Below are 27,909 nucleotides of genomic sequence, written 5' to 3' on the forward strand. Positions count from 1 at the left end.
GACTTACATTTCTCAGCTGCCCTGTCTTATCAGAGAAGTTAAAAATAGCCCCTCAGCGCGGCCTGAGCCTGGGCTGCCAGCCATCTTTTTTTGTTTTTCCTACTCCTGGCCCCAAGGCTCTCCAGCTGCAGGCATTACACAGATGCGATGTCAGAGAAGCCTTTTAAGCAGTGCCCTGTTCTGCTCCTCTCATCGGCCCCCACCTACACTGGCTACAAGGTCAGAATCTGTCTCCGATTTCTGTATCACATTCTGCTCTACACGGCCCCCACCTTCTCCTCACTCTGAAGCTGTCAAAGACAAAAAGACTACTCAATTCCATAAAAACTGCAATAATTCGCTCAATTGAAAAATTATTTTTACATACAATTTGCACTCAGGGGGTCATAATCTTACCGACTTGACCCAGCACATTGGCTCACTGGACCATCAAGAACACAAACCTGTATTCATGAAAAATTTGCAAATTCGAAATACCCACAATTCTTTTTCCAAGCTAAACTTGTCACTAATTATTTTTCGTTAACACTTTGTACATTAGGGGTGTCATCAAATCACAGGAGTTGCTCCTTCTCTAGCTGCACCCCTCTCAATTTCCTATTGACAATGTAGTCAAATGTTGGACCATGTAAACACCAGCTATGCGCTGTTCATTTGGTGGGGGGCTCAAGAACCTTTGGGCTACTATGTAATTAATATATGTATTATAACTGGTCTTTTTACTGGGGCCACTCTTGCTGGGTCCTCTGAAAGGACGGGATAAATACCAGCAACGTCAGTATTTCTTTTTCTGTCAGCCTGCGCTCATTTTACCAGCTCAAATTCCTCCTGTAACATCTCATCCTTGGCTTTTCCAGACACCAGTCCACTTCTCTCTGCTTCGTGAAACACTTACTCTGTCCTTCTATGTCACTCCTTGCGCCAAAAACTCAATGGCATCCTTCCAAGCTGGTCTACATTTTCTCTTTCATAAGAGTGTTTCGTTGTCCATCTTTTACTCGTATACCTTCCTCAACTAACACGTTTTCTCGGGCTTTGTCTGAATCCTCCCTACTTTTCTCTTCTTTTCTGAGCGCTTACTCTGTGCGTCTATGCTATTCTTTACGCCATAATTCAACAGCGTCTTTCTGTGACTGTCTAGCTTTCCTCTTCCACAACTCTTCTTCGACTTTCATGATACATTCGGCATCCCAGGTCCCAGCTACGGGCCATCTCTGACTTTCTGGTAACTCTTTGGTGTAGTCCACCCATAGATCAAGGAATAATATGGCGTCTAAGCCATGCTTGTGAAAAATAAAATGTCCTGTAGTGTCCCTAGGAGGAATAGGAACTGCTTCTTCAAGCACCCCTTTTCTGGTAGTAATCTGTCTTAACTTCGAGAAGAGCGGCATATTGACAACTGATCTGATACTTACTCTTGAACTCACTTAATACGAAAAAAACACAATAATGAACAGTGAACAATGAACAATCATTCATACCACAATATTTGAACACTTTAAACATTAAACATTAAACATTTTAACAACGACCGACAATGATGACAGTCTGCCTAACTAATCACCACGCTGAATTCTTGACAATAACTGAATACTTCGGAATACTTGATATACTGCTAAACAGTACATATACACTGCTAAACAGTGCAGACCGGATTTGTGTACCCAAATCCGTCTTGACCGGCACAACCTATGTGCGCGTCAACACGCCTCCCCGGCGATGGTACTCACCGAGTAGCTCCTTGAAACGGAAGGCCTCAGAGAATGGACTGGACTCGACGACTGCGGACATCGGACCCTCTGGACATCGGGACTTTGAAAACCTGGTGGGCCTCTGTATACCTCAGACGCAGCTCTCTCGCAGGTGGGCTCTGGGTAGACAATCTGCGTTCCTCACCGCCTCGTATGGATGCCTTGTCGCAGTCTGTCCCCTTCGGTGGCCTGAGGGAGTTGGCGGGAAAAACCCGCGACGTGCACGCTTGAAGTCCATCACGGCTATGGAAGGGGGCAAAACAGGACCTTCATCTCCGGCGTGTGGGGAAAGAGATTAAACTGTTCGGGCGCCATTCTGTGGTAAATAAAATATCACGCTCTCAGACTTTTAAATATTAACAATAGGATCATGCATAAAGCAAGAGGCTGAGTCTGTGGTATCAGATTCATAAAGGGCTTTATTCCAATAACTCGAGTCAAAGGGAGAATATCTCCATCACCAAAAAGGATCTGGACGGGGCTGAAAAGTATTCTCAATATTCTCAAAACATTATTCACAGAGTACAGTATATATACATTTCTCAATTGTACGTAAGCAAGAGAGCAAGAGAGAATGAGATTAGAGCATGTGGGCGTGTAAGTAGGCGTGAAGGTGGGCGTCCATGTGGGCGTCCACTTGATGATAAGGGGTAAATTGTCATGTGTGGGTGGATACCTGGAGATGATTTCGCAATGTCAGCAGAAATACTTGGCAGAGATGCGCGCGCAGCAGCATGACGTGTGATAGACGTGCAACTAGAGGGTGAAGGGGACTTGACATTTAGCTCTACATGTGGAGACAAAAGTCTGGGGTTATGTCAACCTAATCCCAAATCATATCTAATATCCTATGTTTAAAGAACTGTGTTATCCACAAGGGAAGGGCTCTCGGACAGAATCTATTCTATACTGACTGTGTGTGTGTGTACAAGCGTCTAAGTGTCTACACTGAATGCGAGGGGATGGGAATATTCCATGGTGACAGGGCTATGAATTACTTGCATGAGGGCAGAGAAACCGGGCCTTTTGCTTGGTAACTGGAGGAATGTTTACTTAAGCTACTAGGCAGGAATGCATCGGCTGAGGGGGAAGCAGATAATTCGAAGGTGAAATACAGCTCTTGGCAGAGAATAGGCTGATGTCAGGCTTCGTGGGCCGCGCAGAGAATGAGACAGAGTTCATGGTCACAGATGCGAGCTCAAGCTGAAGCTGTCAGAGGCAGAGAGCAGGGAAAGGCTTTGAGGACAGAATCGGGCCTACTTGCCTGAACTGTAAAAATGGAGTAACTTAGCCATAAAAAGTCGGTGGCCTTTCATACTTAGGAATCGAATATCCAGCCCATTCATGGCGGATCTGACAGAGGACATGTTAACGGTGGACGCACATGTGTTTGCGTCTTCGAAACTGGAACTGAAGGGAACATACATGTATTTGTAACATGCACATAGAACCGTTGGGGTCCAAGATAGGGGACATAACTGATCAGGGAAATCCACATTTCCACAGTAGGAACGTGCCCAGCTGATCACACCGCCTACGACAGTCTCCCGTGAGCACCCTTCGCATCAATACTAGTCTAGGTCCCGTCATGTATATTCTGTGTAGGATTTTTTGTTGGACCAGTCGCAGTCTTGCAGGGATAGCCACCACCCTGGGAGATGATACAGCCTCCTGCCAGTCTTCGTCGTCTAGTTCAATACCGTCCGCCATTCATTTTTGTCGGAGCTGTGTGAGTGGGTCCTCCATGTTATGTATTAACTTATTGTAAATCAAAGTGATAGACTTCCCAGGGAGATATCCATCTAATATCCTACTTTCCAGTGGAGAGGACTCCGGGGGGAAGGAACCCCTGGGGAATGCCGAGCGCAGGGCATGTCGTATTTGTCTGTAGCGAAAGTGCTCTGAGTCGGCTAGGTCATGTTGCTCCTGCAGGGAAGCGAACGTTTTAATGTCGCCCTTTCCCCACATGTCCTGGACGCTGGAGATACCTATCATATCCCACTTATCGAAACCCTTTGTCTGCCATAGGTGTCCCAGCTTCGTGGATTCCCACAAGGGGGTGGCCAATGTCAATTTACCCTCCCAACCTAAGGATCTGGTGGCGGTGTGCCAGATGGTTATCGAGTGCCCGGTGAGGCCCGTCAGTGCAGGTCGAGGTGATTTGGAATATTGTGTTCTATAATAGTTCCCACCCGGGAGCAGCCACCTATCCATTCGATAGCCAGGATCATCAGGGGTTCCATAGGTGCCATGGTTGATGGTGGCCAGGTGGGCGACCCAACAATATTTCTTAATTTCAGGAAGGGCAATACCTCCGTCATACCATCTAAACGTTTTTAAGGGGGTTGGGTTTCCCAGTTGTTATCCTTTGCCTTTACAACATGGTGCTGATATTTCTGTATCTTAACGTGACTGCAATTTGTAATACATCTTCTTAACTACAGTAACTGATTCCTGGTCCTTATTGTGTAGGCAAATGGGTTGCACTGTTAATTGAAATTTTATTAATTTAATTGTAACTCCAGTCACCTCTCGGCCGACAAGAAAGGTTCATCGGAGGACGAATGGTGAGAGGGTTGGCCCAGAGCGCTGGAACAGTGTCGTTTGAAGCACAGCTCTTTTCTTTCCATCTCCGAGGTGCCTATCACTTCATGATCTGTACGTCTACCATCAAGCTGCCATCACCATTACTGCCAACACCATTTCTTCTAGCACCACCATTCCCATATCACCATTACCTCAGTCTTCGTTACCACCAACTCAACATTTGTTAACATGTTTCTGCATGCTTTGCCTCATGAAATACAAACATGTTCGCTTTGCCAGTGTTTTTTTTTCTAAATTGTGTTTCTGTTTTCCATTTTCACCCGCAGGGCTCCCGAGGGAGTCACATAAATTACCATGGGGACTTATGTTAAAGGCCGATTAGAATTCTTTAGTGTGTTTGTGCCTTTTTTTTTCTCTGAACTGAGCCGTTTGGGTTGGACAGTGCTGGCTGTTGAAGTGCTAGGTGGTGATACTTTTTTTTGGCCAGTGAATGTTTGCCTGTCAGATTCAAGCGTAATATGTACTTCGATTTTTTTAAATACATTTTGTGGCGAACAGCAAGCAAATGTCTCCTCTGCATTTCCCAGAGGCAGTATGATACAGAATTGGCAGCACATAAACTGATGTAAAATTTGGAGTGCTTTTTGTTGACATTCATTCTTTCATTTTGTATTCATCTCCCGCAGCTGGTTGTCGAAACTGAAAAATGTAACATTTCTATGAAGATGGCTTCCTCAGAAGACGTAAATGACGTATTGGCGCATATAGGCACGTGTCTCAAGAAGATTTTCCCTGGTCTGTCTCCAGTGTAGGTACTTAACATTGCATGGTCGCATGACAGCATAAAAAGCCATATGTTTCTCCAGACTGGTGATGAGAATTAAAATGTGTGTATCATTAAGAAACAAAGCAAATACTTAGAAATAGACCTAAACGTCAGCTGTTGAGATAATTTATAGAGTATTTGTGATTACTTAATTGGTGCAGTGTATTCTAATTAACGCTGCTACTGTCCCATCATTGTGTCCTCCAATTGCTGCTCTTGTGAAATGATAGGTCGGTGCCTGTAGCATATATACCCTGATGTAGCCAAACACGATAGTTGTCTATTCTTTGTTATTAAAATAGTTTTTCCTCTTTTATGTGCACTAAAGTACATTAGAAATAAATGTATTGATAGTTGTCAGTAATTCTCATCACCAGTGTAAATTGCTGTATGTATGTTCTATCATATACAGTAAGAGCTAGCCTGGCATTCACTGTCGGAACATAGTGTATTTAGAAAGAATGTAAAGGAGTCAGCGGTACTTTAATAATAATAATACAAAAACAATTTGTAATGTTCTTTCTACATCTGTTTTGCAGCTTCATAACACTATAAGTAACACAAGTTTGTTTCATTTATTTAAAAAATTTATAAAATGTGTATTTTGCAGTAAATCTTAAGACCCCACCAACATTGATGTCTGCAATTAACTAACTCTGAAAACAGCTACTAACCAGTACCATTTGTAATCGTTGTTGTATAGTCCTCCCCACACATGGAGCTTAGTATTACACGTCTTTATTCCTCAGCATGTAACTGCATACTCAACGTTTTAAACATGAACTCTACTCACCACACCCAAACCCTTGCGTCGTAGCTCTACGGAGTCCGTCAGGAACCAAAAGGGTCCTGCCCTAGTGAACTCATAAAACACTACATCTCCCCCATTGTTAAATATTTTTTTTTTACAGATATATATATATATATATATATATATATATATATATATATATATATATATATATATATATACACACACACACACACACACACACACACACACACACACATTACAACTCCTCAAGAAGTCATTGTGAAGCTCTGACGAAAAGCCTAGAATGTGTGTTCTGAGGCTAGGAAGAGAGAATAAAAGTGTCCATGACTGGTAATGTAGGGAAAGATGCAGTCAAGGAGCGCTCTACCGTTTCGATCTAACCGTTCTACTCTCTGACATCAGGTACTGGCAAATGATGAGGCAAATGCCTGAAGTGCAAAGAATCGCACGTAATGTACTTTCTAGGACGGTGAACAGTCACCAGGTGTCCTTTACTAGTCACAACTTTGAAGGGTTCGGCATCAAAGCGAGCATAAGATTCACGTTTCCTCTCTAGTCACACCAATACTCGATCACCTTCATTGAAAATAATGTTTTTGGCACATCGACGCACATTTTTGCTTGCAGCACAAGTCTGTTTGACCAAGTGTATCATCTGTTGTAGATCTTCTGTTGGTTCATCTTGGTAACTTGGTCGGCATACCTCTCCCGAACGTTATGGTGGCAGGATCTGATGGTGAACGAGGAGTCGGCCAGTAAGCTCGAAGAGCAGCGTGGAGAGTGGAATTCAGATCAAGCTTCTCCAATGTAGCACGCTGGACAGTCTTTTCAATTGTGCTCGTAAAGCATTCAACAACGCCATTTACTTGTGGTCATAGAGGTGTGCTTTTCTAATGCTTCACATTGAGATGACTTGGAAAGTCTCTGAATTCTTGACTGTTAAATGATGGGTCATTGTCAGATTTTAGACCTGTAGGAACACCTCCTGTTGCGCAAATGTCAATTAGCCTTTCAATGACTCTTTAGTGGCTGATGAGAGATCTTCTGCCATTGGATAATGGAAATATTAATCGATGACCAACTTCAGGTGATGTCCATTGTCAAGAGTACCAAAGAAATCAACAGAGATAATCTCCCATATATGTTTTGGTAAATCAGACATATTCAAGGCATGTTGAGTGGTTTTGGAGGATAAGCAATTGCACATATGACAGGCCTTCAAATCTCTTTCAACTTTCTTGTAAAAATAAGGAAACCAAACACTATCTTGGAGAGCTCGCTTTGTGGCAGCATTTCCACGATGTCCTTCATGGGCCACTTCAATTACTTGTTATCTTAGACTCTCCGGTATGACTATTCTTGAACCACGTTAAACAATACCTTCTTGAGTAATGGACAGTTCATCTTTCACATTTTCGAACCTTTGATATTTATTGTCACACGTGAGATGTCGAATCTGCTGTTTCCAGGAGTGGTGTGTAATAATGTCTTTTAGCATCACCATGTCACTATCTTTGCTTGTTACACCATTGATTTGTTCTAAGGAAATAGCAGCGGGTGTATTGGACCTTACAATGAAGTTAATATAGGCTTTGGCCGCTTTGGAAGGGTTACCAGGGCACTGTACTGACACTCGTGAAAAGTAGTCAGCAGGGTTTTGATCTTTCCCTGGTCGGCACAGGATAGTGTAGTCATATTTCTGTAGTCCCAAACCCCAACGTTCAATTCTAGAAGGCATCTTGGCTTATGGGTTGCCAAAGATGGTAAGCAATGCTTGATGATCAGTTACAAGAGTGATTGGTTTTCTGTATAGGAATACATGGGAATGCTCAAAAGCCCACACCACTGCTAAATATTTTCTCAGGTTGTGAATAGGAGTGTTCAGTTTATGACAAACTTCTGCTTGCATATGCCACAATAGGCCTTCGGGCATTTGGGTGTCCATTGTGTTGGGCAAGGATCACGCCTGCATCAACAACAACCTCTGTATGGAGGTTTGGGTCAAAGTAGGCCATTTCAGTGGCATTCTCAATTGCATGCTTGATTTTCTTAAAACTTTGTTCACATTTGTGTGGCCAGTTAAATGAAACATTTTTTTGTTAAGTCTCTTAAGAGAGCATTTACTGTGCCAAAATCACGGATGTATCTGGAACAGTAACTGGCCATGCCAAGGAATGAATGTAGCAAAGTAACATCTTGTGGGGGATTGATGGCTGGCAAAGTGTATAATTTAGCTGGATCCGGTGTCATGTCCCCATTAGAAAAGATAAGTCCAAAGAATTTGGGTTTTGTTTTGTGGAACTCACATTTCTCAGCATTCAAAGTTTAACCTGCTGCAGGAAGTAAATGACACACTTGTGTAAGAGCTTAATCATGTTCCTTTTGTGTAGCTCCGAAAGCTAATATTTCATCAATGTAATTGAAGGCATTCATGACAGCCAGGTTGTATGATACTTCGAATGACATCTTAAGAGTTTGGCAGCTGATGACCCACCAAAACGTAATTGTTTGTATCTGAACTAACCAATATGGGTCAAAAAGGTGGTACCGAACCTGTAATTGTCGTCAAGTTCCAACTGATGATACCCTTTTTTCAGGTCACGGCAGGAGAAGACCTTGGCACTATTTAGTTGTGTGATCATGTCGACAATGTGTGGACCAAGATGTCATTCTCTTTCAATTGCCTTGTTGGCTTGACCCACATCAACACAAATGCGTACAGCTACTTAACTGTCCTTTTTAGGCACTACCACTATGGGCAAAAGCCACGGAGTTGGACCAGTAGATCGCGAAATGATATCATACTTTAGCAATATCTCAAGCTCTTTCTCAGTAGCTTCTTGTAGATGAAATGCAATTTGTCTATGTCTTTGAGTAACAGGACGAATGTCCTCATTGATATGCTGTTGCACTTTCATGGTCTTAAGTTTTCCCAATTCATGAAAAAACAACGGGAACTGACTCACTAGTTTGTGATGAGCAATCATGTTGAAGTTCACAGATATCAGTCCCATATCAGCAGCAGTATTGAAAATGAGTAAACCGGCACTGGACGCAGTACCTTGAACTAAATGAATGGGTGCTTGTACTTTTGTGTTTCATGTTTGCTAAGAATTAACCTTGACTCATTACTAGGATTGATGCAGTCTATGTATACACTTTAGTTTTCGATGGTGTGAGACGAGGCAATGGCAACAGTTCATTGTCCTTCTCTTCAGGCATTGAAGGAAGTGACCCGATTAAGGCCACCCGGGTCACTCGCGACCACCTCTCAGCCTTCCATACAAATGAAGAGTCGGTCAGGCAGTAGTGAATACAAACCAAAAGTATATGTTTATTCTAGTACACACGAGTGGAGCCCCGTCTGCCCAGTCGCTTAGGGGTGCTGCAGAGAGGACTGACATAAGAAAACATGGTGATACATTATGTACGATTCAGAACCCCCGAAGACACGCCCAGACTGGACATTTTCAGATGGAGGCAGCTACTCAAACGAGGTACAGAAGGATAGGTTTGGGTCCTGAGACCGGGCACACACGATCTTCATGCCAAGGTCGTTCTGCCTGTGCCCATCGCTGGACTAGTGGGAGCAGGCCAATATCTAGTGGGAAAGATATGCGCTAATAAGAACAGTGTATTCATTAACAGCAGGCCCAAACCTTGGAGAAACAAAAACTACCACAGCTGCTTTCAGCAGAGACAGAGAGATAAATGAGTCTTGATCATAGCTCAAAATGACGGCCAAACATAAAATGGTGCAGCGACTGCTAACTTAAGACGTACAGTACATAAGCAGCAAAGCTAAGACATTTTTTATTCTAACCGCGTGATGTTTATCAACACACCCCTGTCAATAATAAAAGGTATAGAGCAACTGTTTACTTTTAATGTAATTTTCAGACAATGTTTGAATGAATTTTGTGATTTTACTCGACTTTTGTTTGACTTTTCTTCTTCTCTGCATGTGGCCAGTCCGACATGCGCATGCTTTTCTGAGGTAAACATCATCATCACACCTCTGTCTTCCTCACTGTTGCTTGACAGTGTAACTGAAGAACTCTTGGATAAAGATTTAAATGACAATCAATTTCATTTGGTGTCAATTTGTCTCTGCTGATGCTGCCGCTTGGCCTTTTGGGCGTGCATAGAACGTCGCTTCTGGAACGTTGGGCGTCCATTTTGTTTTCCCGTCGTGATGCACCTCGCTGTTTTTTCTCCCTGAAAACTGTTACCAAGTGGTACTCCTTCACACAACCTTTGCTTACTTGTGCAATGGCGGGACATTTGCCTTTGTGTGGAAATGAAAATCCGAAACTAAAGCACAGTCTCTTTTTCTGTGGAGACATAACTTTGTGTCCTTCAGCTTTGTGTTTCTGCTTACTTTTCATGTTCAAGACTGAGTCATTCTGGGCACCTCTGGCCTCCATGTCAGCAGCTTGTCGATCAGCACATTCCTCAACTCTGGCAGCCATGAGATCTTGCTCTAGACTAAGGGTTTCTCTAAGCATTTGTAATCTGAATGACTCTAACAGTGTTTGATGAGCGCATCAGATCTCTCAACAAATTTGTCGATTGTTGCATCAACTTTCTGCCGTTTCTGACTGAAAGTATATCTTTCGTAATCAACATTTGGCATTGGATTGAATTTATTATTATTATTATTATTCTGAGTTTTATATAGCGCCTGGTTACCAATAGGCATCCCAGCGCTTACCAGTACATAACACTACTACAAGAATGCAGGGATTACACAAGAAACAGAAAAGTTTTTAAAAGTTTACGAAACCGAAGAAGACTAGCTTCCGAACGCAGTTGTAGGGGCAATGAGTTCCACAAAGAGGCCACATTAATTGAAAACCTTCTGCCACCGGTTCTTGCCTTTTTCACCCTGCCAACCTGAAGGAGATGTTGATGGTCAGAGCGGAGAAAACGAGGGGCCTTGTAAGGCTGGACCATCTCCTCCAGAATAGGTGGACCTACCCCGTGCAGAACTTTGTGGGCGATGCAAAGTGACTTGAATTTCACCCTGTCCCTCACCGGGAGCCAGTGCAGTGCCCTCAACGCCGGGCGAGCAGATTGACGCCTAGGGAGACCCGTCAGAAGCCTGGCAGCCGCGTTCTGCACTTGCTGCAGTTTGTTCAGGGTAGATTCGGGAGCACCCAGGAAAAGCGCATTGCTGAAATCCAGCCGCGAGATGATAAGTCCCTGGATGAGAAGCCTTCGAGTGGCCACTGGGAGCAGAGGCAACGCTTCTTTAATTTGACGGTATGTGACTCCGCCAGTTTGTGGCAGTTTCTTCATCACCTCTTTTACTCCTTCACCTGCAAGATTTTTAAGTTTGTTGTCTGTTTCGTCCAGTGCATCGATAAAATCATGAAACGTTTCTTTCCAGGCAGTCCATCTGTTTCCAATATTCTGCTTTTTAGCAGTGTGCAATAGAGGTGGTGGTTTCAGGGAAGCGGCGGCTGTATAACCAGTTGTGGAACTTACTGACTTTTGAGAGTCTATGATGCTCACCTGGACTTGCACCATTCATACCATCAGGAAATCCTTGTGACGTGCTTACTTCAGGGTCATTATGGAGAGTGAGAATGGGTAGAACTTTTTTCCCTGTGGCCATCGGAGATTTTCAGTTTTGACTTTAGCACTTTTCTGTTTTTGTCACCTTTGCCGCTTGCACTTTCTCGCACTTGTCTATCGCTACTTCTATTACTTCTCTGTACCTGTCACTTGCTGCCTTCAACATTAACATTCTGTATGTCTTATAGCTGTCCGTTGCGTCATGGTGCAATACCTCTTTTGTTTCTTTGACGGCAGGTTTGTGGCCAATGATGAGTAAACTTCCCAGTGAGGCTTTTGTTATCTTCAAATGCTTTACAATGGCTTTAGTGGCACTTTGACTCCACATATGCCAAACGTCAATCATCATTTTGACTGATGCATGTGTAGCATGCACAAGCAGTTTGCTGGACTATGGCAAACTATGGGAGAGCACTGTCGATCTTCGGGTTACGTATCCCCTATCTTGTCGCCAGTTGTAGCATATTCCCCAAACTGGGTACTCATAAATTACTACGCCACACACAGAGTTCTTGTGCGCTCTGTGAATCATTGCTGGTGTCCCTGTCCAAGCCAGACAAAGTAACATTGTATCGTCCCTTTATCCATGTTGGGAACGGACTATAAAATACTTAGTAAGATCATAGTGGTCAGCCTACTGGAACATATGCCGTGTTTAGTGCAGCCAAATTGTTTTTTTCTGGGAGTTCTGCCACCCTTAAAGTCAGGCGTTTGCAAGAGTAATTGAGTTGGCCCCTACCTCGTGGCTGTATTTGACCTGCTTAGTTTTCGATTTAGAAAAGGCATTTGACATGGTGGACTGGCGATACCTCTTCTTTGTTCTGGGAATGATGGGCTCCACTGGATGCCGCCAGAGACTCATCTGACTTTTCTACACAGACCCCACAGCCCGCGTTACATTTTGGTCTCCTTATTTCACCCCGTTTAGTGTGAGCAGAGGAACCCGCCAAGGTGTCCCCTCTCGCCACTGTTATTCGCTCTTCCGATAGAGCCGTTATCTCAGTGACTTCGGCAGCACAGTGGAGAGGTGGATTTTCCCAGGAATGAGGAAATTCACATAGTATCACTGTATGCGGATGAATTACTCATCTATATCTGTGGCATTCGGGACAGGGTTGCGGCGGTCGCAGAGACCCTTGTGGAGTTTTAGTTTTGGGGGTCAACTGGAGTAAATCGTGCGTCTTCCCGATTCATGCAGGCTGCCCCCACAACAACGGTGGACACCCACTCTTTAAAATGGGAGCCCTACACATTCTGTTATCTGGGGATCAGTATGTACCACGACACGCTGGATCTCATCGACAGTAATCTGACCAGGGCCATATCCTCCTTGTGCCCCCAGTTGACATTTTGGAGCACCCCAGATCTCACTGTCCAAGGCCGTATCTCATTAACTAGAATGGCGATGCTCCCTCACCTACTGTATTTCGTCCATAACCTCCCGGTGTGCATCCCACGGTTGTCCTTCTGTGCCCTGCATTTCTCGCTGGGCACTTTCATCTGGATTAAGGGTAGGAGACAAAGGGCGCAGAAGAAACTAGAGCTGCCTGTTTACAGGGGGGCCAGAGATCGCCTAATTTTGAGTACTAATATCTAGCAGTACAGCTGCAGTGGCCTGTGAGATGGCTGGCAGGACATTCGAAGGTGAAGCTGGGTCTGCTGACGACAGCATGGGTGCAGGCAGTGATTGTTGGGATGCTCCTCCTACAAGCAAGACCCCCAAGATCCTAACAATCTGCTGCGCATAGCCAATGATTGCTACTGAAGGGGTTGCGTTTCATGCCGTTGATCCCTCAGTACTGCCCGCAATTAGATTAGCTGCTATCTAACCATTCTGTGCACTAGTTTGTCGGGAGAAAGTGGCGACTTGGGCTGAGGTTGGGGTGGGAAACTTGTTTTATGAGGCGCGCTCATCTCATCTGCCCAACTGCTGGAGGAATGTGAGTTGCCACTAGGACACTTCCTTGCTCACTGCAGATTGCTGGCCACAATGGGGTTGTGGAACATCATTGACTTGGAATCGTAGCAACATCCACTAGTACACTCCCTACACATTATGGACAATAGGCGCATCCTCATAACGTGGTTTGAGCAGGCATTAGCACACACCACACTTGTCCCACTGCAGGCAACACGCCAATGCTGGAAAAGAGATATAGGATGGGAGCTAAAAACCAAAAGAGTGAGAAAATGCCCTGAATTATCCGAGGAAGGTATACCGGAAATTCAAAATATCAGTATATTCAGCACAATATTCTTCACAGGGCCAACCTCACACCTGCAAGCTTGCATAAAATGTTTGGGTCTTCTTCACTTTGAACTCTGTGCTGTACATCTAATGCTAAGATGGCACACATGTTCTAGAGCTGCCCAGCGGCTACGACCCTCTGGCAGGAGGTTGCTGGGGCATTAACAGAGGTGACGGGCTGAGAGGGGTTTTTTACCATAGAAGGGGTTTTGCTGGGAAAATGTACACGGAAAAAACCCAAACAGCATCTAACAGATTCCTAGACTTGGCTCTACTCATTGCCCGTTGTCCATAGCTATAAATTGGAAGGCAAACGTCTTCCCGACCCTCCAAAACAGGTGTTCAGTGACTCTGAAGTGGGGCAAGTCTGAAGCTGTAGCACTGAGGAGGGAAGAGGTTCTGGGGTTGCACAAGCCCCCTAAAGGAGCCATGTGGGATGGTGTGCTGCACGAGCTACAGTCATTCTAGGATGCACTTGAGGCCTAATCTGTGATCACCCTGCATATATCAAAGGGTGCTACGAAGTGCTGGTCTACATGCCCTATCGCCACCCCCTGCTGTTTCCCATCCTATGGGCAATGGTCCTATCTCATTGGTGGATGACTAGTGCATCAAGCTTTCTCAGAGTGGGGCATGTTGATTCAGCTAAGCAGGAGTACCAGGGAGGCACGAGTATCCGAGAGAGTGAGCAATCACTGGCATTGAAGATAAGGAGAAATGTATCACTGTTGGGCTCTGCAGGTTTTTGTTTTTACCGTTATTACAATTATAGTCTGAACCATCTACTCCTTACCGAAATGCTTTTTAAGACTATCTGCCTTACATATGTAACTGGTTCCAATGGACTAATTGTCTTGATCTGTATGCCACGATAAAAACTAATAAAAATGGTTAAAAAAAACAAAACACTATCAAGGGCAGGTATGTATTGCAAGAGTAAGATCAGGAGGCTACCTTATATGCATAGCAGAGCACCTGTGACATGCAGTTAACAGTGAAAAGAACACAAAACTGTAGATGAGAGCAGCAGCAGGGTAAACAAAAGAATAACAACTGTGACAACCTGCTCATTGCCTATCCCTCAGTCTGCTACAATGTTTCAGACAGACTGTGCCCTTGAGAGTTGAAACAGCCACGAAGGAGCAGAAGATATGAAGATCTCTACGCCTACACATAACTCCTGTGGTGCTTATCTTCTCCCTCAGAGATTGCACTCCACCACCTTTACACAGCTTTGTGATGTGGATTGCTTGCAGATTGCTGTTTCACCAGCTGCACCATGGTTCCTTGGCCACCTTACAAGTATCCCGCTGTTGAGGGAATTTGTTGGAGCACACCAGAATGCTGAATCCCAGCCATACTGCAGTGCTCCACTCATTTCTAGACTGTGGGCTGTACTGGACAGGATGGAAAGCAGAAAATGCTGCGGGGGCTGAGGCTAGCCAATGCAATTCCCGTGGCCACCCCTGCACCCACGCCCATGCTCTTGTACCTGTAATAACAGAGCCATTTTTATTTAATTCAAACAAATAAAAAAGTTGTAAGTAGGAAGTGATGAAGACACTAGCTGCATGAGAGTTTCATTAGGGGTCCATGTCAGGCTTGAGTACCTAGATCATTTAGTCTGTGGTAAAATCTTTGGCTTTTTGAACGTGTGGTTTTGGTTTCCCAGCACTACACCGCCCAGGCTGGGATGCAAAGAAAAGCAAGCATTAGATGTTGTACTTGCATATGACCTCTAACAACACGAGGGCCCTTGATTCGCTGATGTGTGACGCATTTTATATTTCATGTAATTCTCTCTCTGGATTCAGACAAAAGAATAGGACTTTTATAGAAAGATAAAAAACGCATAGCATAGGGGAGAGTGAAAGTCCCTTTGCCATTGGAATATTTTTTAATTTAAAGCCATTATTTACGAAATGCGCAAAGACCTTTATTCATGTTTTTTTGTGCATTTCTGTAGCGAAATCCTACTCTGTGAAGGCACATAAAATTACATTCCCCCTTGCAGAGCAAACCAGGAATATAGAAGCTTCAAATTATGCTAATTTAGCCTTGCTGATAATATAATTGCTTTGTGTCACCCCAGCACTTATATTTCCGTCGAAAACTTTATAGGGAGATCTGACACGCTTCAGGCAAGGAAGAGAAATACTTAATGAATCGAAGAGCAACATAATGTCACCCTGACTCTTAGATCTAATCATTCATAAGAAAATACACAGTATTACATTGACACTCAACATATAGTAATGAAACATATCTAAAGTCACATTGAATTTAGGGAATGAATTAGCCCCACACTGATGTTTTGAGTCTGAAATGGCAATGATGTGGCTATGAAGAATCTGCGAGTTGCATTCTTGGTGTGTGTGTGTTTTTTTTAGAACTGTCAGCCTTAGGGTGGAATTCCCCACAACTTTTTGCCTTCTCCTCCATTTTTTATGATCTTTTTTCTGCTGGCCTTAGGACTCTATGCACGTTACCTCTGCTAACCATCGATAAAGTGTGTGTACACTCTCCTCTAAACATGGTAACATTGGATTATGCCCAATTAGCATATTTCATTTACGTATAGGTCCCTAGTAAAGTGGCACTACTTGTGGCCAGGGCCTGTAAATTAAATGCTACTAGTGGACCTAGAGCACTGATTGTGCCCCCAATTAAGCAGCCCTTTAAACATGTCTCAGGTCTGTGCAGTCTGCCATTTTAGCCTGAGAGTGTGAAGTTTTAAAATGCCATTTCAATCTGACAAAATAAACCTTTTGCCAGGCCCAAACCTTCTTTTTTAATTCATATAAGTCACCCCTAGGGTTATCCCGGGGTATCCTTGAAGGCAGGGTGCAATGTATTTAAAATATAGGACATGTATTTTTAAGTTTTACATGTACTGGTAGTGAAAAACTCTTTTATATTCGGTTTTCACTACTGAAAGGCCTGTCTCTCCCATAAGATACCATTGGAGCTGCCTTATTACTATTTAGAAGTGTAATTTCACAAATGGGAAGAGATACTCAGTTCATGTTTGTCGTCTCTGGAATCACAATTTAAAATCCTAACTTATGATGAAGTCGGATTTGACATTGAAATTCTGAAAATGCCACTTTTTGAGAGTTATATAAACAAGGGGTAAGCCCATAACTCAGCTAGAATGGGCCAGTAAATACTAAACATACAAAAGTGTCTAGCCTGCTATTTCAAAGGCTGCCACTAGTTTAAGCAGACTATGACCAAGCTATCTAATAAGATGGTCAACATTGTTTATTAATGAGTATTCATTATTTTTCATATTTTCATATATATTTAAAAATGACAGAAAGCAAAACACTTCAAAAAATGATATAACATCAAAGCAAATTATAAAACAACCATCAATTCGCAACCAGTTATGCAGGTTATACCAGTCAGTAGCAAACAAAAAATAATGGAAAAGGTAATCCGTGCCAACAATTTCAGAATAGCAACTGCGGATTACTGACCACAGGGGAATGAACATTCCAAACAACATAGGATATACATTTTTAGTACATTATTATTCCTGTTGTAAGTAACTTTTTTAACTAGAATTTGGCCCCTTATGGTGCTTTATGCCAACGTGTTTTGAACCCCGCTTAATTACACGGGATTCTCATCAGGGCTGGGACTGGGTTTCTGCAAAACAATGAACAGAAAAGAAAAATTGCATTTGTAGGTTAGAAAACATTTTCACCCTCTCTCTTCACTTCTATATAAACAATACTGGGAGCAATCAGTGAAATTTTACCTGATTGCTGGGTTTCACAATTGATACAGCAGATTGTGGAAGTGTTCCCCTGAAAACATTAATAAAACACTCCATTACAAATCGTGTACTAGACTTGTATAATAATATAGAGCTCGAGTTAATGCCACTTACTTTAGGAAGAGCTCTCTTTGACCATCCTTCTTAGCGGATATAATTGTCTCTTTAGCCGAAGAGCGTTGTTTCTACAGGAAAAAGGGCAATTAAATTGTTTACCCGGTGTTTAGTTTTGACGCAGTCAAACATACTTGTTGCCAGATATGCTTAAGGAACCACGATCAATCCTTTATTATTTTCAGTGAACAGCTGTCAGGAAACCTCTTACCTTGTGCCAGAATCTTCCACAGAAGCAGATGATTGCTCCCAAGTCCCCAGCGTGGTTGCCCATACAGTAATACTGCCTAGACACTCACGGGGGGGAAAGGGGAAATGGGAAAGAATAGAGAGACTGACTGCTTGTGTAGGAACTGCTCAACTTCCTCTATTTGGAATCTTCTATGTGTAGACTTCACATCTGTTTGACTCGTGAAGCAGTTTGGCCGGACCTGCAGAGGACGAGAGAACAAACTTATGCCTCAAGAACTCTTCCCTAACTCTTCACCAACCTCCCTCAGAAACTAATAGGTACCTGAGCTACACTGCAGTTTCACCCCTCTCTTGGTGTGTAGGTGTAGAAAATTTCAGCAGGAAAGCTAGTGTCAGAATTCTCCAAGCTTAACCAAAACCGTAGGATGAAATCTTTTAACTTGAGTTAAATTGCTGGTCATAGGTTCATTAATACTTGAAAGGATACAAGTTTCAGCGAAGACTTAGTTCATGTAATATCAAATATATTCAGTCTTACTTGTTGCAGGATAGCTGTAGAAGTTGACCTCAGAAAACAAGAAATTACTGAACTCAAAAAGAAACTGGGAACAGCGTTCCCGATGTGCACATCCTACCGCGAAAAGCGTAAGAAAACTCAGGGGACTAACAAGTATAAAGTCTCTTCAGCGCGGGAGCAGAAGACGAACGTTGCTCTCTTCAGAAAGCTTCAGTTGAAGTGCGCGGTTCAAAGGGAGCTCGCGCTAGAGATTTGCTTGGGCTCGAGACCTTTACCAAAAGACTAGAGCGCTCAGATTTTGATCGATGGCGGCTGCCATCTTGGATTTTCTCAGAGCCGATTTCCGCAATTAAAAGCAGCAATTTCTGCATTAGGAACCACAAGTGCGGTCGCGCTCCTCTGAACCTGGAACGGTGAACCTTTTTGCTTCTCCTTTCCTTAGATGAGGAGGTAAGAACTGCAATCGAGTTCCTGACAACAGCACACGCTTCCGCAGAGGAGATCTGCAAGTTGAAAATATCCCGAAGTTATTGTGAAGGCCTGGCATCTTAGTGCGCTCGCGGTTAGATCCAATGTATTTAATCGGTTCACTCACTCATGCTTTTATGTTGCGAATCCTCACTTAGGGCCATATGTATCATTCAAAATTGCGATCGCAAACCCCGAAATTCGCAGAATTTCGGCATTCGCGATCGCAATTAGGCTTAATGGTATGTATAATACAAAAACTGCCTCGCAAAATAAGGAATTCCAAAATTTGCAATTCCTTATTTTGCGAATGCATTTAATGAATCGTAATTTGCCATTCCTTAAATGGAATGTATGAGGCACCCAAGTTGTGTGAATATGGCATAAGGAATCGCAAATTACCACCAACTGCAGGTTGGGGGTAATTTGCGATTTCTTTAAAAAATTCACATTTTTGCATTTTTCAAAGTGGCATGTGGCCCACACACATGCCCTTAGGGCATGTATGTGCGCCACATGTGCACCCATGCTCATTTCAGGGGTGCAACAGGGTGTCCTTTTGACACCTTGGCACACTTGAAATTGCATTCTCAATTTGCGATTCTCTAATTGAGAATCGCAAATTGAGAATGCCTCTAGGCCCATAGGAATGAATGGGGAGGTATTCCTTAATTGCGAATTGCAATTTGCGATTCGCAAATAAAGAATATGTAGGATTCGCAAAATTTATTGCAAATCCAACATACATAGCGTTTTGCGATTCTCAAATAGCGATTCTCAAAAATTCGCTATTTGAGAATCGCAAAACCTAACATTGATACATATGGCCCTAAATCTTTCATTATTGCAGGTGCGCGGAAAGTGCTTCTGCAGAAGTTATCTGAAAGTTGAAATGTCACCAAGGTTATTTTGAATGCCGTGGCAATGTCATGTGCTCGCGGAATGAAACATTGCATTTAAACCGATGACTCACTAGTGCTTCAGATGTATCCGGCGGTTCCGCTTCTCTTTCGCCATTAGGTTTTACAGCGTCTTCAATGCGGCTGTTTCTTAAGTAGATTACGAGTGGACTTCCTGTTCCTTGTTCGTATTCATGGTAAAAACCCTGCGGTGAATTCTGGGTCTTGTAGTCCCTTGGGCATACTGTGTTCAATACGTTTGCCATATTTGACTGTGAATGTGCATGGCCGTCATATTTGAATTGAAAGGTATCCGTTTCTTGCTTGATAACGTGGTTCTAGTTCATGACCGACCACAGAGGATTGGAGACAATATGTTAATGTCCATCTTTGCATTAAGCCCTTGAAATCTCTGACATTTCATTAAGACCAGTGACTGTGCTGTTGAACTTAAGGATAAGGTAAACTTCTTTTTGGAGTAAGGCATTTTCAATATCTCCACCTCGTTGGGGCTGTTTCACTACCCACGGGACTGTTCATTAAATATCTTTGTCACTGTGGTTGGCTTGTAGAAAATGCCCAACTAGAGGTGCATTTTGTACCTTCATTTTTATTCTGGAACGGTGTTGAATAATTCGAAGCCGGATCTCTTGACTCATTTTGCCAATATAAAGTTTGCCACATTGGCAAACAATTTCATAGATGACATTTTTAGTTTTGCAATTTAAAAAAGACGTATGAGTCCACTTAATGGTGTTGTACTCGAATGTGGAGCCTTCACTCGTAGTTTCGAGAGTTGGCATTTTCTTGCCTAAGCCATTTAGTACCTGCAGTCTGTCTCTGGGCAGGCAGACATGACTGGGTGTAATGTAATGTAATGTAATGTAATGTAGACTTGTAAAGCGCACAGCTGCCCCAGCAACGGGGCGTCCCGGCGCTGTAGACCGTGTAGTTGACAGTTAAGCTTTGTATATTTTTCCTAAACAGTCACACACAATGGGAGCTTAGGTGTGCTTGGATGGACCACCACTGGCAGAATGGGAGGGAGGATCTGGGCACAGTCCCACTTACACCTGAGTAGGCTGTGCCCTAGCTCCACAGAAAGGGGTGCATGTCCCCTGTAGTTAGTCTGAAGCCAGGGCAGGAAAGGAAGGATGCCTGGGGACTTCAAAATGAAACATCTAGAAGCTTCTCCCCCACTTCAAAGGCACAACTGGGCATAAATACTGGACTTCAGACACCAACTCTTCAGTACACTTCTGGTCCTGTGCATATTTTGCCTGAAAGAAGGACTACTGTGCTGCTAAAGGACTTCCACTCTGTTGGACTGCACTCTGCTGAAATCTTGCATTACTGTGCTGACCTGCTGCTTGCTGCCTCCTGCCTGTGAGGGAAAGACTAGACCTGCATCTATTAACGAGAACCCCAGAGTGACTCCCATGGCTAATTGGCTGGCCTATTTACTTGCACCTCAGGGATAGAAGGCTCCATCAACCTTACACCTGGATTCTGCCATCACTGAGACCTCCTGCCAAGTGGTGCCACTCCAGTCCTGGCCCATTGGTAGTGGCCCTAAGGTGCTTACCAGCCTCATTGGATCCAGTGGAACCAACGCATCTCCTCTGTTGCGCAACCCAAGCAGAACCGATGCATCGCCACTGCTACGTGTATTGGACCCATTGCAGAGACCCTCTTTGCAGCCTCACAGCTCTTCCGAGGCATGGTCCCGACTGTGCACTCTATCCTAGATGGCAGACTTCACATCACAAGCCCCTGTCGATAGAACCCTCGACGATGACGCAGTCCCACGCATTGCAGACTCGCCACATCTCGAAACCAATGCATCGCTTTGGCTGTGCGATGCTCTTTGACATGGATCCTCGCCAAGCTTCTCAAGCCAGGATTGAAGATACTTTGTTCAGCTAGCACAACTGGGTCCCTGTAGCCAGCCCGCTCTCCATCGCTGTTGGCCTGAATTTGTTAAAATGTCCCAGTCCTGCGTGACCAGATAGCCACAGTTGGAACTTTGTGCTTTTTGGCACTATTTTTCCTTAAATGTTTAAAATTGAATATCTCCGGTTCCATTGAGTGGATGTTTGTTGTTTTGTTCTTGTTTTATTTATTACATTTTTCTAACCAGTTGTGGAATCCTTTTTTGTGTGGTGTTTTCACTGTTTTACTGTTTGCATTGTTGCACAAATACTTTACACAATACCTCTACGTTGAGCCTGATTACTCTTGTGCCAAGCTACCAGGAGGTTGAGCACAGGTTGATCTAGGGTTCACTTGAACCTTACCCTGACAAGAAGTGTGGTTACTTCTTGACTAGGGCTCACTGTCCAGTCAAGCAATGACTCTATTTCTTACAGTTTTAATGACTGCTACGGTAAAAAGCTGACAGGGCCAGGCCAGATGACTTTGACAGTGTTTTACATTGTGTATTTTTTTGTCATCTCAATAGAGTGATGTAATTAATTATTCAGCATGACCCGACAGCGTGTGGTTTCTACTGGCTTTTTCAGACCCAGCACCAAATCACCACATCCAAGCCCTCCAGTGGTTCAGTGGATGTTCTGCATTCCACTTTCACCACTTACATTTATAATCGAGCACAGGGATGAGGGTAAATAAGCTCCTAACCATGGATCGCAGTTTTCCACATTATTCCTGGCTCCTCGCAGCTACCAAGCCACAGGGCATCTAAGCATATTGATCGCCCAAAGCACAAAACAGGGTAGAGAGCAGCCAAAGGACCCCGCTGGTCCCAGTTATATGTTGGGGAATTGGTGTACCATGTATGGTATCCAAGGTCAGTCCAACCCAGACATTGCACAGGAAAGAACCATGTTTTTCTTACGTTATTAATCTGGAAAATCATTCTGCCCTCCTCTTTCCTTGCCTTTAGGTTTCTGGTGCACACTTCCCCATCCCTGTACAGCTGTGTTGTGATATCCTGATGCAGATTTTATGCTTTCTAGATAGCACACAGTCCCCCAAAGAAGGAGAACTAATCGAGTGTTGAGGGTGTGACGTTATGATAAGTGCATGCCCCGCTTGCTGCGGAAGATCAAGATTCATCCATCTCAGTTGGTAAAACACTGCTAAAGTCTCACCAGTCTTCTCGTCTGGTGGTAAGAACTAGACTTGGAAATACCACATTGTTGCCAGGCCAAATGACAAGAGCCAGCTGCAGCAAAAAATCTCCTTGAGTTACTGATGCAGTACAGTGCTCTGCTTTTTTAATTTTTTTTATTGTAATATGTTTATTGACATAAAGCAAAATATACAAAGGTAGAAGTATTCCATTCCATAAGTACAACATTGTAGAATAAAGATAATAAGTAACAATAAACCCTAATCTGCAAATCATTAAGGATATCCATAAATAAACCCTAATGGAAGGGCAGCTGTGAGAACATTATGGGAAAAAGATGAAAGAGAGATGGAAGAAGAAAAGGAAGGGAGAAAGGAATATAATATCTAACAATAAAATCTTCATATAACAGTATCCACAACTTTATAATGATAAATTAAATCAAGGACAAAAACAGAACAAATGGAGTGCATACTAAAAACAATATATTCTGAAGCTAAAAACTATGTATAGGAAGTCAAAGAAGCATTATGAATTGCAGTCATAAACAGATAGTTGGTAAGAGGGGACCACAACATATCATATTCAACAAACAAATGATGAGAATGCAAATATTACCTACCCAGTCTATGTTTATGGTAAACTAAATTCCACTAGTGTTGAATGGTAGTATTGTCAGTGGATTTTGAGTTGGCGGTAATCGCCTGCAAACCCAATACAATTAATAGGTCCACTAATTTTCCAAGCTTTTTATTATGAGACCAAAAATAGTGTAAGCCACCAAGGAATAATATGTCTGAGTATGGTATAGAAATGCCAACAATAGTCCACATTCTCGCCACAGTTAAAGTCAGAAATCAAAAAGTGTAGGGCATAGGAAAAACATGACTATAGATCCCGAATGAGTATTGCAATGCCAACAGGTATTTTGTTTAAGAAGTTTAAATAAGTGTGCCTGAGTGTTAAATAATCTGTTCTGTAAAAAAATATAAAGTTTGAGCAAGGTTGGCCGGGCGAGATGTAGAATGAATTTTTGCCAGTAATTTATCCCATAAGGAGATAGGCCAAATATAGTGTATGTCACTCAGACTCCCATAAAAGTTTCTGGTTAGATTTAGACCCATCAGTATCAGGCGTTCTAAGGGCCCTAACCTGTGGTGGCGTTCCCTGGACCTCCAGACTGGCAGTCCACCTACCGTATTACAAATGCGGTGTTGGGACCACCACAGGATCTATCCTACCGCTGTGATCCTAGAGCCTGTGTTGGTGATGCAGCGGTCCGAGGCCATAATATGCTGGCGTGTAGCTGCTGCACTGCCAAGCATATTACAGGTTTCCTCACCGTCACATTTTATATGGCGGGAAGCCCACCATGAAAACTATGCTGGTGAGGAAATTAAGCGGTTCCTACAGGGCCCCCTGATGCCTCATGGCCATGGGGATGCATGCAGGGGGACACCTGGTGTGCCCAACTGTCTACATGCATACCCAGTGCCTGCACGGCATGGACTAAATAGTTCATGCTGTGCAAGAACTTGCTTTGGCGTTCCAATAGCAGTGCCTTTCTAAGCTCACCTCCTGGGACCTCCAAAGCACTGCTCACCTGACCACGAGAAAACTCCTTATCTGGGTGGCGGTGTCAGTACTGCTTTGGCAGAGTGGGAGCAGGTCAGTGGCATGGCGGCCTGCTCCCACACTACCAAAGTTGTGAAATTAGGCCTCAAGTGTTTTATATATAAGTCCTGCTTTAGAGGGAGTAGTAATGGAGTTTGGGATGGTCTTGAATCATTACCCTGACTAAGAGAAGTTGTGAACGACAGAAGTGCAACTTGAAGAACGTTTTTGAATTCTTTATATTGTTTAAGCCACTTAGAAGGAAGATTATAGGAAGAAGAAATATATTCAAAAGGAATAATTACATTATTATGTAATTATTGAGAAATAGTAAAGAGACCCTTATCTCACCAAGTCCTCCACATCAACGTCTTCCCATTCTGTTTGATCCATTTGTTATACCAGATGGGACTGTAAATAAATCTTTCACAATGGGATAATTTAGAGACTAAATATGGCTTAAATAAAGGACAACATTGAGATATAGATATTGGTATCCAGCACTGGGAAAATGAGACATGTAAAGAATGTGTTTGTGGGAAAAAGGAGAACTAATGGCTGACCCCAAATAAAGCAAACACAAGGAGATGATGGACGGAGAGCTGAAACTTTTCAGACACTCACCCCCAGTCACAGATCTTGGTTGAATCTATCATCGTTCTTCAGCTCACTTCGCCGCCCCAGTTCAGACCCTGCCATATGCAAATCAGTCTTGAACCTGTTCCTCATGGGAACGGTCCAGCCCGAACTGCTAAGCAAGGTCTTCTGTGGACCAAAAAAAGCATCCTGGGACTGGTTTCGGGGTAACACCCCATATCAGCTAGGCTAGTTTGAATCTAGTGGCAAAGTGAGCAAGGGACCCACGTCTGGGCATACCTTGCCAACTTAGAGTGAACAAAGTAAACACAAGGAGATGATGGATGGAGCGCTCACCCCAGTCACAGATTTGGGTCGAATCCATAATAACAAAAAAGAAAACCACAAAGGATGAAAAGTGTGCAGAATAACTGAAAAAGGTGTACTAGTCCTAGCTCCGGTGAAGGAGAAGCACAGCAATACCACGTCTTTAGCTTGCTGTTCAATAACAGTAATACGTTGATTATGGGGAGGACATTTTTTCCTTGATTCAGTGAAGAGATGTAATGGTTTCTACTACGAATGTTTTAGGCCTCTAATTTCTTCCATGATATCCTCTACAGTTGGGGGGAGGGGAGTGACACGTGCACAATATAAAATACTACAATATAATTAAAACAAGATTAACATGGGACAGATTTCCAATAAAAAAAGTTAGACTAGAGCAAAATTGGAAAAAAGGATTGAGGATGGGGGGAAAAGTACTTTATGGACGTGTGGTAATTTTTCCTGTGCTCCATAATTTTACCATGAGATCCCCACAAATAGCAATTGTCTTCAATAGTAATATTTTCTAATTCTCAATATTATTTAAAATTTTTGTTTAGTAGGCAGTAATGGAGAAGGATGCATGCAGCACACAGACTATTAATTACAGCAATATTTCCTGGCTCTGATCCCTCAGTAGGAATACTTTAATACAGCCAACGTTCCACCTAAATTGCAGATTTCCTCATAATATTGAGAAGACGGTAATAAAAAAACAATAGTAAAGTAGGTGGCATAATTACTCTTCCAGATTTTGCCCACAATTGCAGAGTTCATTGCTTACGTTAATATTCCTTTACCAGGACTCACTTTGTTTCATAAATTCATGTAGGCTAAATAAAATGCTCTTCTTTTCTCCTTTGTGTTACGATTCCCTTGTCAGACTTGGTGAATTGTTTTTGATGTTGTCCACTATTTGGATGATAGACTCTGTTGTGTAACAGGGTACACCCAAAGTAATATTGCTTTCAACATGGGTGACAGCCAACCCCATAGCCAGACCATGAGCTGGTTAACAGTTGATGGAAGCTGAGTTGATTAATAGTTTTATGGTACAGGCTCTTTCAGATACTCCATCGAGACTGGGTACATGCTATCCATTTGTAAATCTGTGTAGTCTGCTATGCCCAGATGCTCTGATTCTAGCTGAATTCAAGTGTTGTTTTTGAGTAGTGCTTTGATACTTGAGTATTGGAATGCCACCAGTTTGTCATGTTTATCCCTGTTTGTAGTCCCTAATGTTGTAGGGGTGTCAGTAAGGTTTAGTGGCAGTCAGAGCTACTGCCTCCCATTTCTCTGCCTGTTCCAACATGCTGCTAATGTTTTCTTCCCTTGATGTGGAGACCATTCAAGGTCCTAAGGGTATGTGTACATTTTCGATCCACTTAACCTTGGAAGAAGTAAGTAGGATGGCTTCACTATGTTCACTTTCCCTCTATGAAGCCAATACTAGCGGGTTGGTTTGTGGCCTCAGATGCAGCACGCAATCAAATGGCAATGACAATGAGCATAGGCAAAGCTATACACCTACACAAATGAGATTGACTTCCTATTCATCACCCACATCTTGTCATGTGCTGCTGCAGTAGCCAGAGCCAAACATAAGGTTTGAACTGCCAAGGGACTGACTGGCTCCTATCTACATAACACAATGTATAATACAGGATGCCTGCTTTGGAACTGTGCAACACCAGCTGGAAGATCAGGCTTTGAATGATTGGTTCCCCCCAAAACTTTGGGGCCAAATAGTTGTCAGTTGGCTTGGTACCACCTGTCTGCCACTATTTCTGAATAAAATCTGACATCTTTGGCTTATTTAGAGTTCCCTTTTGGCCTGTGCAGAGAAAGCCTGATACCAAAGGCTGAACACTTTGTCTCCCCAGAAGAAGTCAGGCATATACAATAGGATTGAAGGAAAATACATGGCTGCTAAAGCAAAGTGAAGTGAAAAGGCTTGTAGGGAACCTGCCTTATTTCAGCCCAGAGCCCGAGTACAGCTAAATAGTGCACTGCAGTGAGGAGCTTTTTATGTCAAAGACTGTAGAGACTAGAGGCCTGCAAATGTTGCCCAGCCTGACAAAGACAGCAAACTTAGCGTGGCCCGCGGTTTGTGACAAGAGTGAAACTTTACACACTAAGGTATCCTTCCTTCTTTAACACTCCGTTGTGACCTGTTTCTCAGGAAAAATGATCAACCTGGAAGAGTTGTTTATGGATTCTCAGAAACCCTATTGGTGTCATGCTTCATCATCAGGTCTCACCCTGGTCCATATAATCCAGGATGGGCTCAACCATATTCAAGGGAGCCTCTTGAATGTTATTCTTAGTGAGGTCTAAACATTAAAAATACCAAAGGACACCCAGTTTTCCTCTATTATTGTGTGCCTTTGGTATAGTTAAAAAAGTACATACATATATATGGATGTTCTTTAGGGGGGTTACTACCCTTACACCCTAACTTCTGATTTACATGTTTCAGCCCTCTAAATGGCCTGTCAACAGGTCCCTGGCTATCATCAGGACTACCCCTATATTGATGCTCCATATTAATATTGGTTGGGTTGTTTTGTTGTTTTTATCACGTCCAAGTCTCCTTA

General features: G+C 43.2%; 1 protein-coding gene across 1 annotated transcript in view; it reads left to right on the plus strand.

Annotated features, from left to right (window-relative positions):
• The window catches only part of CARMIL1 (capping protein regulator and myosin 1 linker 1), a 995,540-nt gene that overhangs the window by 409,291 nt on the left and 558,340 nt on the right, over window positions 1-27,909 (plus strand). The window contains exon 5 of the mRNA XM_085607022.1: window positions 4,985-5,106. Coding sequence (XP_085463148.1) covers window positions 4,985-5,106 — 122 coding nt within the window. The remainder of the gene's footprint in view (window positions 1-4,984; window positions 5,107-27,909) is intronic.

The sequence above is a fragment of the Triturus cristatus genome, chromosome 5_2 (genome assembly GCF_964204655.1).
Source record: "Triturus cristatus chromosome 5_2, aTriCri1.1, whole genome shotgun sequence".
NCBI classification, from domain to species: Eukaryota; Metazoa; Chordata; class Amphibia; order Caudata; family Salamandridae; genus Triturus; species Triturus cristatus.